The sequence below is a fragment of the Doryrhamphus excisus genome, chromosome 7, assembly GCF_030265055.1.
Source record: "Doryrhamphus excisus isolate RoL2022-K1 chromosome 7, RoL_Dexc_1.0, whole genome shotgun sequence".
Classification (NCBI taxonomy): domain Eukaryota; kingdom Metazoa; phylum Chordata; class Actinopteri; order Syngnathiformes; family Syngnathidae; genus Doryrhamphus; species Doryrhamphus excisus.
The window spans coordinates 1,672,501-1,686,485 of record NC_080472.1 but is presented as its reverse complement, the minus strand read 5'-3'; the positions used below and the strand labels follow the sequence as shown (position 1 = coordinate 1,686,485).

General features: G+C 37.0%; 2 protein-coding genes across 2 annotated transcripts in view; both read left to right on the top strand.

Annotated features, from left to right (window-relative positions):
- Window positions 1-2,904: 2,904 nt before the first annotated feature.
- Window positions 2,905-5,885, top strand: LOC131132334 (uncharacterized). Its single transcript, XM_058077871.1, has 4 exons — window positions 2,905-3,275; window positions 5,512-5,625; window positions 5,733-5,758; window positions 5,844-5,885. Exons 1-4 carry the CDS (start codon window positions 2,930-2,932, stop codon window positions 5,883-5,885), a joined length of 528 nt encoding a protein of 175 aa, XP_057933854.1. The 5' UTR covers window positions 2,905-2,929.
- An 8,042-nt stretch (window positions 5,886-13,927) lies between these two features.
- Window positions 13,928-13,985, top strand: part of pkd1l3 (polycystic kidney disease 1-like 3) — an 11,643-nt gene continuing 11,585 nt past the window's right edge. The window contains exon 1 of the mRNA XM_058078013.1: window positions 13,928-13,985. This exon is cut by the window's right edge and continues 180 nt beyond it. The gene's annotated coding sequence lies outside the window, so the exon portion shown is untranslated.

Here is a 13,985-nt window from a genome sequence, read left to right as displayed (position 1 = left end):
ATTAGTCTCTTTTTGTTAAATTATATTTTTAGAATATAATTTATTTTATTTTTGTAAAATTACTGGTAATTTTAATTTTATTTTTTTTTTGTTACATCATATTTTTTTATATAATTTGAAGAAGAATTTGCCACAAAAGGTCCCCCCTGGCAACACTTGGGACACCCCTGTCTTACGGCCTCTAAGATAATACATACAAAATAATAATAATAATAGCCCAATATTAAAAATATAATAAAAAGTGTTATCATCACTGGCATAGAGTGTTTTTTCTCCTGCGGCATTTCTTTTCACACATGGTTTTTCGTTTCCACGGTATCGAACGTTCCAACCCCTGATGTGTTACATCCCATTCCATCCAATCCTGTTTTTCTTGGTGTTTTGTCTCAACCTCGGTGCTTTTTCTACTGCGGTCCCATGAAAAGACCCATTGATCGAACCCAACATGGTGGTCCAGTGCTTGTCCAATCCTCCTCCCACCGGTCTCATATGAACCATCATCAAGCATGTCATGCATGCCTGTAACTTAAAATGCAACCAATTGAAAAGATGGCAGGTCCAATCCATGCCTGGTGTTTTTTTTATTTTATTTTATTTTATTTTTTTTTATATAAAAAGTGAAATTATCTGTGGAGTTACTGATGTGTTCAATGTCGCCGCTCTTTATTATTGTGTATTGACCTACTGTGTTGTACAACCGGACCTAATAAAATGTATACACTTAAAAAAAAGTATACATATACAGTACCGTGTATACGTTTTACCACGTCCTGTTCGGGTCATGTGGCTTGTGTTGTGGTGTCACAATTTGACGGATTAAAATACTTTAAAAAGTCACGTCTTGGTACTTAGTATGGTATTTGTTACAGTGAAAGAATATTGACAGCAATTAAATGGGAAGTGATGATGCACTGCCCTCTGCTGGACACAACGGGTAGTGAGTGGGACATTTTTGGGAAAAAGGAGTAGGCAGAAGCCGTTATTGACAGCAAATTAATTTCCAATTACACTTTTTTGGGGGGGTTTCATAATATTAGAACCTACTTTCTTTAATATTCTAATTGTATTATTGTATTAATATTATTTTTTTAATATTAAATACTCTTATTTAATATTGTTTTACCTCATTCTCACAAAATTAGAGCTGCTTTTTTACATTTCTGATGTTTTTTTTTCTCATAAGTGACTTTATTCTGAAAATATTTTGATAATTATTTTTATTTGATTGAAATACATTATTTTTATTCTTTTTATTAATTTATTTTTATTTATTTATTAAATAAATATTTATTTATAAAATATAAAAATGTTATTTATTTATAAAATTATTTATAAAAAATGCCACTTTTTTATTATTTTATTTAAATAAATTCTTTGTATTCTTTTTATTTATTTATTTATTTTTATTTATTTATAAAAAATAATTAATAATAATAATAATAATAATTTATTTTTTAAATATAAAAAAATTATTTATTTATAAGATTATTGATAAAAAATTGCCACTTTTTTATTGTAACATTCAGACTTTTTCATAATATTCCTAGTACTTCAAATTAATTTTTGTAATATTATGACTTGATAAAAATGGTAAAATAATAATTACCATTATATAAATATAAATGTAAATTAAATTAAATAAATTAAATATAAATTACCATTATTATTATTTTTTTTAAAATATTTGTTGCTGTTTTTTTTGTCAGTATTCCAATTCTATGCTAGTAAAATATTATTTTACCACATTCTCACAAAATGTGGTATTCTGATGTTTATTCTGATGATACTTTGATAATAATAATAATAATAATTTTTGATAATTATTTTATGTTTATTCAGGTAAAATTGCCACTTTTTTCATAATATTCCAAGTACTTCAACTTTCTTCTTGTAATATTATGACTTTTATTATTTTATTATTAACAAACCTAATTTTCCCAAAATTACTATTTCATTGTTTGTTTTGTTTTTTTTCTCATGTTACACCTTTAAGAAGTTCAATATTTAAACTTTATGCTACTAAAATAATATTTATTACTCATGATATTGTGAAATTCCAATTTTTTTTTTCATTAGATTACAACTTTTGTCTTAATATTTTCAATTGATTCCTGGAAAATTACCGCAATTTTTTTTTTTTTTTTTTTACATATTTGTTGTTTTTTGTGTGTTTTCCAGAAATGAATATCATAATTCCGATATTGTGAAATTCCAACTTTTGTCTTAATATTTTCAATTGATTCCTGGAAAATTACCACAATTTTTTTTTTTTTTTTACATATTTGTAGTTTTTCTGTGTGTTTTCCAGAAATTAATATCATAATTCCGATATTGTGAAATTCCAACTTTTGTCTTAATATTTTGAATTTATTCTCAGCAGGATGTTGCTAACATAGGAGCCTTTTCTAGCCGCTAAAAAAAAAAAACATTTGCAAGTAAACAAAACCAGAGAAGATGTTAATCAGAATAATTTGACTGTGTCTCAACGTCTTGAACGGGATCTGTCTGTGTTGTTTTTTTAATCAAATGGAAAGGTGGGGGGGGCGGGGCGGAGGGGGGGGGGGGGTCACCACTGGACAGAACACCAACTAGAATCAACACGTAATAAGAAAGTAAACTACTATGGAGTATAAGAAACTTTTACAACTCACCTAAATGTCCATGATGTGCCGCAAAGCATGCTGGGAAGCCGAAAGCACTCCAGAAAAAGCAGCTAAAAATTCATAGAATAGAAGATTATTAAAATAATAAAAAAAATCTGTACTGGATGAGAGCTGGTCCAACATTTTTGCATCTTCTTTGAGTGTCTGCTCGATTTCCCTAAACACACTCAAACAGGAAGTAACCTTGCCTTATTTCCTGGTGCATCCACTGCGTCTCCACCATTCCTTCACTGAGGTTCTCACATGATTAAAAAAAAACAGCTACCATGTTCCTAAGAGCCGCCGTCCTGCTGTGGATCGCTAGTGGATATTTACCTGAGGAAACGGAACTCTGTGAAGCTCACGGCAGCAGAAGACCATCCTCCTCCTCCTCCTCCTCCTCCTCGCCGAGGGAACTTGTGGTGGGAAATGTCCTCTACGAGATCTGGGAGGAATCCAAGTTCTGGTCCCAAGCGAGGAGCAGCTGCGGCCAACGAGGAGGAGATCTACTAAAAGAGTTAAACGAGGCCATCAAAATGTGTCTGAAGGACGTCGCCGGGACGGGAAGCGTGAGGGACGTCACCTGGTGGCTGGGGGACGGGGTCCGGGGGGACCGCCTGGAACCTGGTTCCGGTGAGTTTTCTCGCATTTTTCTTCTTCTGTGGTCATCAAAGAAATGTAAATATTAGTCAACACAACACAATGAAGGGAGGAAACCAATTTTTTTTAAATAACAGCCCCAGACCATCACACTACCACCACTGTATTTTACTGTTGGTATTATGTTTTTTCCTGAAATAACAGCCCCAGACCATCATACTACCACCACCGTATTTTACTGTTGGTATGATGTTTTTTTTTTAAATAACAGCCCCAGACCGTCACACTACCGCCAACATATTTTACTGTTGGTATGATATTCTTATTCTGAAATAACAGCACCAGACCATCACACTACCACCACCGTATTTTACTGTTGCTATGATGAATTGGCAACTTGAATGAATGAATGATGTTCTTTTTCTGAAATAACAGCCCCAGACCATCACACTACCACCACTGTATTTTACTGTTGGTATTATGTTTTTTCCTGAAATAACAGCCCCAGACGTCACACTACCACCACCATATTTTACTGTTAGTATGATGTTCTTTTTCTGAAATAACAGCCACAGACCATGACACTGCCACCACCATATTTTACTGTTAGTATGATGTTCTTTTTCTGAAATAACAGCCCCAGACCATGACACTGCCACCACCATATTTTACTGTTGGTATGATGTCCTTTTTCTGAAATAACAGCCCCAAACCGTCACACTACCGCCATCGTATTTTACTGTTAGTATGATGTTCTTTTTCTGAAATAACAGCCCCAGACCATCACACTACCACCACCATATTTTACTGTTGGTATGATGTTCTTTTTCTGAAATAACAGCCCCAGACCATCACACTACCACCACCGTATTTTACTGTTGCTATGATGTTCTTTTTCTGAAATAACAGCCCCAGACCATCACACTACCACCACCATATTTTACTGTTAGTATGATGTTCTTTTTCTGAAATAACAGCCCCAGACCGTCACACTACCGCCATCGTATTTTACTGTTGGTATGATGTTCTTTTTCTGAAATAACAGCCCCAGGCCATCGCACTACCACCACTGTATTTTACTGTAGGTATTATGTTTTTTTCTGAAATAACAGCCCCAGACCATCGCACTACCACCACTGTATTTTACTGTAGGTATTGTTTTTTTCTGAAATAACAGCACCAGACCATCACACTACCACCACCATATTTTACTGTCGGTATGATGTTCTTTTTCTGAAATAACAGCCCCAGACCATTGCACTACCACCACTGTATTTTACTGTAGGTATTGTGTTTTTTTGTGAAATAACAGCACCAGACCATCATACTACCGCCACCGTATTTTACTGTTAGTATGATGTTCTTTTTCTGAAATAACAGCCCCAGACCATAACACTGCCACCACCATATTTTACTGTTGGTATGATGTTCTTTTTCTGAAATAATAGCCCCAGAACATTACACTACCACCACCATATTTTACTGTTAGTATGATGTTCTTTTTCTGAAATAACAGCCCCAGACCATAACACTGCCACCACCATATTTTACTGTTGGTAAGATGTTCTTTTTCTGAAATAACAGCCCCAGACCATCACACTACCACCACCATATTTTACTGTTAGTATGATGTTCTTTTTCTGAAATAACAGCCCCAGACCATGACACTACCACCACCATATTTTACTGTTGGTATGATGTTCTTTTTCTGAAATAACAGCACCAGACCATCACACTACCACCACCGTATTTTACTGTTGCTATGATGAATTGGCAACTTGAATGAATGAATGATGTTCTTTTTCTGAAATAACAGCCCCAGACCATCACCCTACCACCGCCATATTTTACTGCTGGTATGATGTTCTTTTTCTGAAATAACAGCCCCAGACCATCACACTACCACCACCATATTTTACTGTTGGTATGATGTTCTTTTTCTGAAATAACAGCCCCAGACTATCACACTACCACCACCGTATTTTACTGTTGCTATGATGAATGAATGCAACTTGAATGATGTTCTTTTTCTGAAATAACAGCCCCTGACCATCATACTACCATTTTACTGTTGGTAATCATGATTCATTAATTTTAAAACAGTGATTAATCAGATTAAAAAAATGACAGGCCAAAATGTAATTATTACTGACTTAGGGTGAATGAAAAAATTGCCTATTTTTTGGGAGGAAAAACAAGGTTGAATCACAAACATGCGATGGATTCAAGGTAACATTCTCTTTGGATGCGTTCTGTGCAACCAATACAGAAGATGGTGGTGCTTTCAAGGACACTACCAGCTGCACATACGTGAAGCAGAATCCTTTTCAGCTCGTCACGTCGTCGGACTGCAACCACAAACGAGGCTTCATCTGCACCCACAGTAGGTGTCACATCACCCCCCCCCCCAACAGGCCTTAACAGTGTTTTGTATTTTTAACGTACGCAGCAATTAAAATTAAAATCATGCTGTTTATTTTTTTTTTAAAGGTTTGCGCTCGTCACTAAACACGCAGGTGAGGAATAGCAGCCAATGAGAAGCTGCAATTTAGTGCTGAATTGTAATTTCATAATTTCATGTCTTGTTATTCATGTTTTCAGAACACATTGGTATCCAGATCACGTAAGTTGGCCTGGAATTGATGGTTTGACTGGTTTGATAACTGCAATCAAGCGTTTGTGATACCTTGCAATGAGTCTCATGCAGTCACACGATGCAATAAAATCATACTAAATGCTGCTTAAGAGTTATTTTTCAAGGTTGGGCCACCCTTAGCAGTAACAACTGCAATCAAGCGTTTGCGATAACTTGCAATGAGTCTCATGCAATCACACAATGCAAAAAAAGCATGCTCAATGCTGCATAGGAGTTATTTTTCAAGATTGGGCCACCCTTTGTAGCAACAACTGCAATCAAGCGTTTTGCGTTAACTTGCAATGAATCTCGAGCAATCACACGATGCAATAAAGCATGCTAAATGCTGCATAGGAGTTATTTTTCAGAGTTGGGCCACCCTTAGCAGCAACAACTGCAATCAAGCGTTTGTGATAACTTGCAATGAGTCTCATGCAATCACACGATGCAATAAAATCATGCTAAATGCTGCATAGGAGTTATTTTTCAAAACTGGGCCACCCTTTGTAGCAACAACTGCAATCAAGCGTTTTGTGTTAACTTGCAATTAATCTCGAGCAATCACACAATGCAATAAAGCATGCTAAATGCTGTGTAGGAGTTATTTTTCAAAGTTGGGCCACCCTTAGCAGTAACAACTGCAATCAAGCGTTTTGCGTTAACTTGCAATGAATCTCAAGCAACCACACGATGCAATAAAATCATGCTAAATGCTGCATAGGAGTTATTGTTCTTAATAGCAACAACTGCAATCAAGCGTTTGAGATAACTTGCAATGAGTCTCATGCAATCACACGATGCAATAAAATCATGCTAAATGCTGCATAGGAGTTATTGTTCCTAGTAGCAACAACTGCAATCAAGCGTTTGCGTTAACTTGCAATGAGTCTCGAGCAATCACACAATGCAATAAAGCATGCTAAATGCTGTGTAGGAGTTATTTTTCAAAGTTGGGCCACCCTTAGCAGCAACAACTGCAATCAAGCATTTGTGATAACTTGCAATGAGTCTCATGCAATCACATGATGCAATAAATCATGCTAAATGCTGCATAGGATTTATTGTTCTTAATAGCAACAACTGCAATCAAGCGTTTGTGATAACTTGCAATGAGTCTCATCCAATCGCACGATGCAATAAAATCATGCTAAATGCTGCATAGGAGTTATTGTTCCTAGTAGCAACAACTGCAATCAAGCGTTTGCGTTAACTTGCAATGAGTCTCATGCAATCACACAATGCAAAAAAGCATGCTCAATGCTCCATAGGAGTTATTTTTCAAGATTTGGCCACCCTTTGTAGCAACAACTGCAATCAAGCGTTTTGCGTTAACTTGCAATTAATCTCGAGCAATCACACAATGCAATAAAGCATGCTAAATGCTGTGTAGGAGTTATTTTTCAAAGTTGGGCCACCCTTAGCAGCAACAACTGCAATCAAGCGTTTGCGTTAACTTGCAATGAATCTCGAGCAATCACACGGTGCAATAAAATCATGCTAAATGCTGCATAGGAGTTATTTTTCAAGATTGGGCCACCCTTTGTAGCAACAACTGCAATCAAGCATTTTGCGTTAACTTGCAATTAATCTCAAGCAACCACACGATGCAATAAAATCATGCTAAATGCTGCATAGGAGTTATTGTTCTTAATAGCAACAACTGCAATCAAGCGTTTGAGATAACTTGCAATGAGTCTCATGCAATCACACGATGCAATAAAATCATGCTAAATGCTGCATAGGAGTTATTGTTCCTAGTAGCAACAACTGCAATCAAGCGTTTGCGTTAACTTGCAATGAGTCTCGAGCAATCACACAATGCAATAAAGCATGCTAAATGCTGTGTAGGAGTTATTTTTCAAAGTTGGGCCACCCTTAGCAGCAACAACTGCAATCAAGCGTTTGCGTTAACTTGCAATGAGTCTCATGCAATCACACGATGCAATAAAATCATGCTAAATGCTGCATAGGAGTTATTGTTCCTAGTAGCAACAACTGCAATCAAGCGTTTGCGTTAACTTGCAATGAGTCTCGAGCAATCACACAATGCAATAAAGCATGCTAAATGCTGTGTAGGAGTTATTTTTCAAAGTTGGGCCACCCTTAGCAGCAACAACTGCAATCAAGCGTTTGCGTTAACTTGCAATGAGTCTCATGCAATCACACGATGCAATAAAATCATGCTAAATGCTGCATAGGAGTTATTGTTCTTAATAGCAACAACTGCAATCAAGCATTTGTGATAACTTGCAATGAGTCTCATGCAATCGCACGATGCAATAAAATCATGCTAAATGCTGCATAGGAGTTATTTTTCAAAGTATGATATGATGCATCAAGTATGACGTTCTTGACTTTATGACATTATTTCTTATTTATTCTTCTTTTCAGGGTTCAGAAGGAGTGGCCACCCCATGGCCCCCCATGTCCACAACATTGTCCAGCTTCTTTGGGTGGGTTTGTTTTATTTACTTTTAGATATTTAAATGATATTAAATATTATATATTGTGTCCATTGAGCTGACAAGTATTGTTTATGTGCAAAAGGAAGCAGACAATGAGCTCACGAGAATGGAAACAGAAGCGGGCGAGCCTACAGATGAAAGTAGGGTGAGTACCGGAAGTGCCCTTAAATTGCCCGAATTTTTTTTTTACGAAAAAAAAATGGGACCCGTGTAGATTTATGGATCAGGCCGATCCAATGCTACGCAGCTAACTAGTAGCAACTAGCAGCTGTAGAAGCTAATAGGGCTTGGCTTGTCAAGTTAAAGGACTTTCTGAATCTTCAAATTGTGCGGATTATAATAAAAATATAAATAATGAAATAAAATAATTTTTTACAATTATATATATATATTTTAAAATATATAAATATATAAATAATAATTAATTAAAAATAATAAAATAAAAATAATAAAAATTAATTAACTTATTCGGGCTGCACGGTGGTTGAGTGGTTAGCGTGCAGGCCTCACAGCTAGGAGACCCGAGTTCAATTCCACCCTTGGCCATCTCTTTGTGGAGTTTGTGTGGGTTTTCTCTGGGTACTCCGGTTTCCTCCCACGTTCCAAAAAAACATGCTAGGTTAATTAGCGACTCCAAATTGTCCATAGGTATGAATGTGAGTGTGAATGGTTGTTTGTCTATATGTGCCCTGTGATTGGCTGGCCACCAGTCCAGAGTGTACCCCGCCTCTCGCCCCAAGACAGCTGGGATAGGCTCCAGCACCCCCCGCGACCCTCGTGAGGAAAAAGCGGTAGAAAATGAATGAATGAATGAAAATAAAAATAATAAAAATGTATTAACTTATTAGGGGTGCACGGCGGTTGAGTGGTTAGCGTGCAGGCCTCACAGCTAGGAAACCCGAGTTCAATTCCACCCTCGGCCATCTCTGTGTGGAGTTTGCATGTTTTTCGCCCGAAGACAGCTGGGATAGGCTCCAGCTTCCCCAGTGACCCTCGTGAGAAGAATCAGTAGAAAATGAATGAATATATGAATTTTTACAATTATATATATAATTTTTTTAATATATATATAAATAATAATAAATTAAAAATAATAAAATAAAAATAATAAAAAATTAATTAACTTATTCGGGCTGCACGGCGAAAAAGTGTTTAGCATGCAGGCCTCACAGCTAGGAAACCCGAGTTCAATTCCACCCTCGGCCATCTCTGTGTGGAGTTAGCATGTTTTTCGCCCGAAGACAGCTGGGATAGGCTCCAGCTTCCCCAGCGACCCTCGTGAGAATAAGCGGTAGAAAATGAATGATGAACTTAAATAGCCCAAAACTTACCACTTCCACACGGATAGGGAGGATAACTATTAACAGTTATTTAACCTTTAACATGAACATGAATCAAACGTAATAATTTTTTCTGGGTACATGATACCATACAGCATGCATATCAAACTTTAACATTGAATTTTCATATCAAGGCGGGGGCCTCAAACTGGTGTCCTGCGGGCCACATTTGGCCCGCGGGCCGCATGTTTGAGACCAGTGTACTATAGTTTCACTGAAAATGTTAAGATTAAGATATGCCTTTATTCGTCCCTCAGTGGGGAAATTTTTTATTTGTAAATTTGTAAAAATATGAATGATATTATTTTTCTTTATGATTTTTTTTACAGGACGAATTCATTCACTATTTATTGGAAGGCACTAAAAATGTATCTCCCGCTCTTGCCGTGGAAAATAGTGACGTAATCAATCGCATCATCAGCTGCAGTACCGCCATTCTTTACATCTCCGTGAACAAATGTGACCTCCACACAAATCCCAACCCAAACGTAAGTCGTGAAGAATCCGCCACCAATCCCGTTCCCGTTCCCGTTCCAATATGCTCCTGTATTCCTTTCCCTATCCCAGTCGTTATTTGAGGACGTATTTGAGATTATTCGCACCATTTCGTTGCTGCTGGGTTCGGCAACGACGCAGAGAATCGTCATGAAACACTCGACAGGCACCGTCTATCAGAGCAGGTTTGGTACTCCAGTTTTCCTAAGCATGAGATCATCCATCCAGACTGGCCACAATAAAAGGCCAGTACAAAACGGTGTTGTTTTTTCGTCAACTGTGGCGAAACTTTTGACTTTATTTCCATAATACTCACACATTTTGATGCACTTTAGTTAAGTTAAGTTAAGTTAAGTTAAGTTAAGTTAAGTTTAGTTTAGTTTAGTTTAGTTTAGTTTAGTTTAGTTTAGTTTAGTTTAGTTTAGTTTAGTTTAGTTTAGTTTAGTTTAGTTACTGTTGATTTTTACATTTTTGCTGTTTTCATGTTAAATTTTTAAGATGTGCGATGGGCCAAAAAAAACAACTAATTACTAATTACTAATTAGAAAATCCGATACCGATATCGACCAATAACACATTTTGATACACTTTAGTTTCGTTTTTGGGTTTTTGTTTTGGGTCTTGGGTCTTGGGTCTTGGGTTTTGGGTCTTGGGTCTTGGGTTTTGGGTCTTGGGTTTTGGGTCTTGGGTCTTGGGTCTTGGGTCTTGGGTCTTGGGTCTTGGGTTTTGGGTTTTGGGTTTTGGGTTTTGGGTTTTGGGTTTTGGGTTTTGGGTTATGGGTTATGGGTTATGGGTTATGGGTTATGGGTTATGGGTTATGGGTTATGGGTTATGGGTTATGGGTTTTGGGTTTTGGGTTTTGGGTTTTGGGTTTTGGGTTTTGGGTTTTGGGTTATGGGTTATGGGTTATGGGTTATGGGTTATGGGTTATGGGTTATGGGTTATGGGTTTTGGGTTTTGGGTTTTGGGTTTTGGGTTTTGGGTTTTGGGTTATGGGTTATGGGTTTTGGGTTTTGGGTTTTGGGTTTTGGGTTTTGGGTTATGGGTTATGGGTTATGGGTTATGGGTTATGGGTTTTGGGTTTTGGGTTTAGGTTTAGTTTTTGTTTTTGTTTTTTTGGTTGGTTGGTTGAATGGATGGATTTTTCCCTCCTAATGTCACATTGTAATTTTTTCTCATGAGACTACAACCTTTGTCATGTCAAATTACTGTTGATTTTTGATAGTTGATTTTTACATTTTTACTGTTTTGGGCCAAAAAAACCCAATAAACAGCTAGGGGCACACTTTACAGCCCTTAATTAGAGAATAAAATAACAAAATTCATCCATTCATCCAATTTTGGTCCCCATCCATTCCTGGTAAACAACATTTGAGAGCGTGCACAGATTCCGCTCATGAAAGATAGGAACAAAAGCACTTAAAAATTGCAGTTCTAGTTGTACTTTTCACTTCCTTGACTCAGTCACACACCCGAAGACCTCGGCAACGTAATTCTGGGCTCAGTGGAAGACGGCGAGTACATCATCATGCCGCCATATTCCGTTCTCCAAAAGCACATCGGCCAGTACCGAAGACTCTTGGCTCAGGTTTGTGTACCATATCTGTCACCTTGTGTGGTTTTTTTTCTATCTGATGCGGTTCTTCTTCTTCTTAGATGGCTACATTCTCCGAGAATCCGCATCCGTCTGACGATAACATCAGCGGAACAGTTTGCAGTCTTTTACTGAACGACGGAGTGTCAGATGTCGAGTTGGTCAACCTCACGCAGATGATAGAGGTACCGTTATGCTAGGAAAAACTTTCATAGTATTTGTTTACGGGTAACAATTTGGGATTTATGGGATTTTCCCGACATTTTGTTCAAAAATATCCGTTCAGATATTCATGCCCCGCCCCAACGCTCCACCGCCAACCAACCACACGGTCAAACTGGAAGAAAACTCAAAGGCGCTAACGTCGTTCAACGTCTCGGACCCCAACGTGACCGTCGTTATCAGAGTGGAACCCGATCGAAACGTGTCTTTGGTTCTTACGCTGGCTCAAGGGTCACCTCCTAATTCCAGCTACTTTGTCAACACGACCATCCTCAGCCAAACAGGTAACACGTACAGCCAATCACAGGGCACATATAGACAAACAACCATTCACACTCACATTCATACCTATGGACAATTTGGAGTCGCTAATTAACCTAGCATGTTTTTGGAATGTGGGAGGAAACCGGAGTACCCGGAGAAAACCCACGCAAAGTCCACGCAGAGATGACTGAGGGTGGAATCGAACTCGGGTCTCCTAGCTGTGAGGCCTGCGCACTAACCACTCAACCACGGTGCCGCCATATTTTTATCATTACAGTATGTAATGTAAATTTACAACTTGTTTTTCGACTTGTCTGGACAAGCGCTCTAAATTAAATTAAATTAAATTAAATTAAATTAAATTAAATTAAATTAAATTAAATTAAATTAAATTAAATTAAATTAAATTAAATTAAATTAAATTAAATTAAACCAGTCCAGGGTGTACCCCGCCTCTCGCCCAAAGACAGCTAGGATAGGCTCCAGCATCCCCCCGCGACCCTCGTGAAGAAAAGCAGTAGAAAATTAAATTAAATTATTAAAAAAAAACAATTTCTTCATAACACATGGACAAGCGCTCTAAATTAAATTAAATTAAATTAAATTAAATTAAATTAAATTAAATTAAATTAAATTAAATTAAATTAAATTAAATTAAATTAAATTAAATTAAGCTGGGATAGGCTCCAGCACCCCCGCGACCCTCGTGAAGAAAAGAAAATTAAAATTAAAATTAAAATTAAAATTAAAATTAAAATTAAAATTAAAATTAAAATTAAAATTAAAATTAAAATTAAAATTAAAATTAAAATTAAAATTAAAATTAAAATTAAAATTAAAATTAAAATTAAAATTAAAATTAAAATTAAAATTAATTCATAGGTAAGAAAAGCAGTAGAAAATTAAATTAAATTATTTAAAAAATATTTTTTTATAAAATAAAATAAAATAAAATAAAATAAAATAAAATAAAATAAAATAAAATAAAATAAAATAAAATAAAATAAAATAAAATTAAACCAGTGCAGGGTGTATCCCGCTTCTCACCCGAAGACAGCTGGGATAGGCTCCAGCACCCCCCACGACCCTTGTGAAGAAAAGCAGTAGAAAATAAAATTAAATTAGTAAAAAATCATTTGAATGACAAATGAATGAATGAACGTATAAATAAGTTGCTATAGCCGTTAATTATGCTATTTTTTTGTTTGTTTTGCTAAGGAGGCTACCAGTGGATGATAACCCCAGAGTTGCTAGATCAGACGCCGGGGGTGTGGTACATCAGCATCCGACTCTTCAACTCCACGTGGGAACCAGGCCTGACGCTGAGCATCACCTCTTTTATGACCAAGTGCATGTACTGGAGCGTAGACCGGCAGACGTGGAGTACAGACGGCTGCCAGGTGACGCCCCTCAACAACAACAATATCAAATATCAATATCAAAATCACTGGTATGGTTTTTTTTTTTACCCCCAGGTCGGGGAGCAAAGCACTCCGATTCAATTACATTGTCGCTGCAACCATCTGACACTTTTCGGGGGTTCGTTCTTTGTGATGCCGAACTACGTGGACATAACGCGCACCGCAGAGTTGTTTGGGACCGTGTCGCAAAACTATGTGGTTTTGGCCCTGCTATGTGCTTTCTTCAGCCTCTACCTGCTCACTCTCATGTGGGCTTGCTATGCCGACCGCAGGTCACGGTCCCGGGTGAGTTCATGCAAGTGTCGTT

Coding starts and splice junctions, on each gene's coding strand:
- LOC131132334 (XM_058077871.1), top strand. CDS start 2,930: ATGTTCCTAAGAGCCGCCGTCCTGCTGTGGATCGCTAGTGGATATTTA. Junction 3,276..5,511: donor CCGCCTGGAACCTGGTTCCG/GTGAGTTTTCTC, acceptor CAACCAATACAG/AAGATGGTGGTGCTTTCAAG. Junction 5,626..5,732: donor AGGCTTCATCTGCACCCACA/GTAGGTGTCACA, acceptor TTTTTTTTAAAG/GTTTGCGCTCGTCACTAAAC.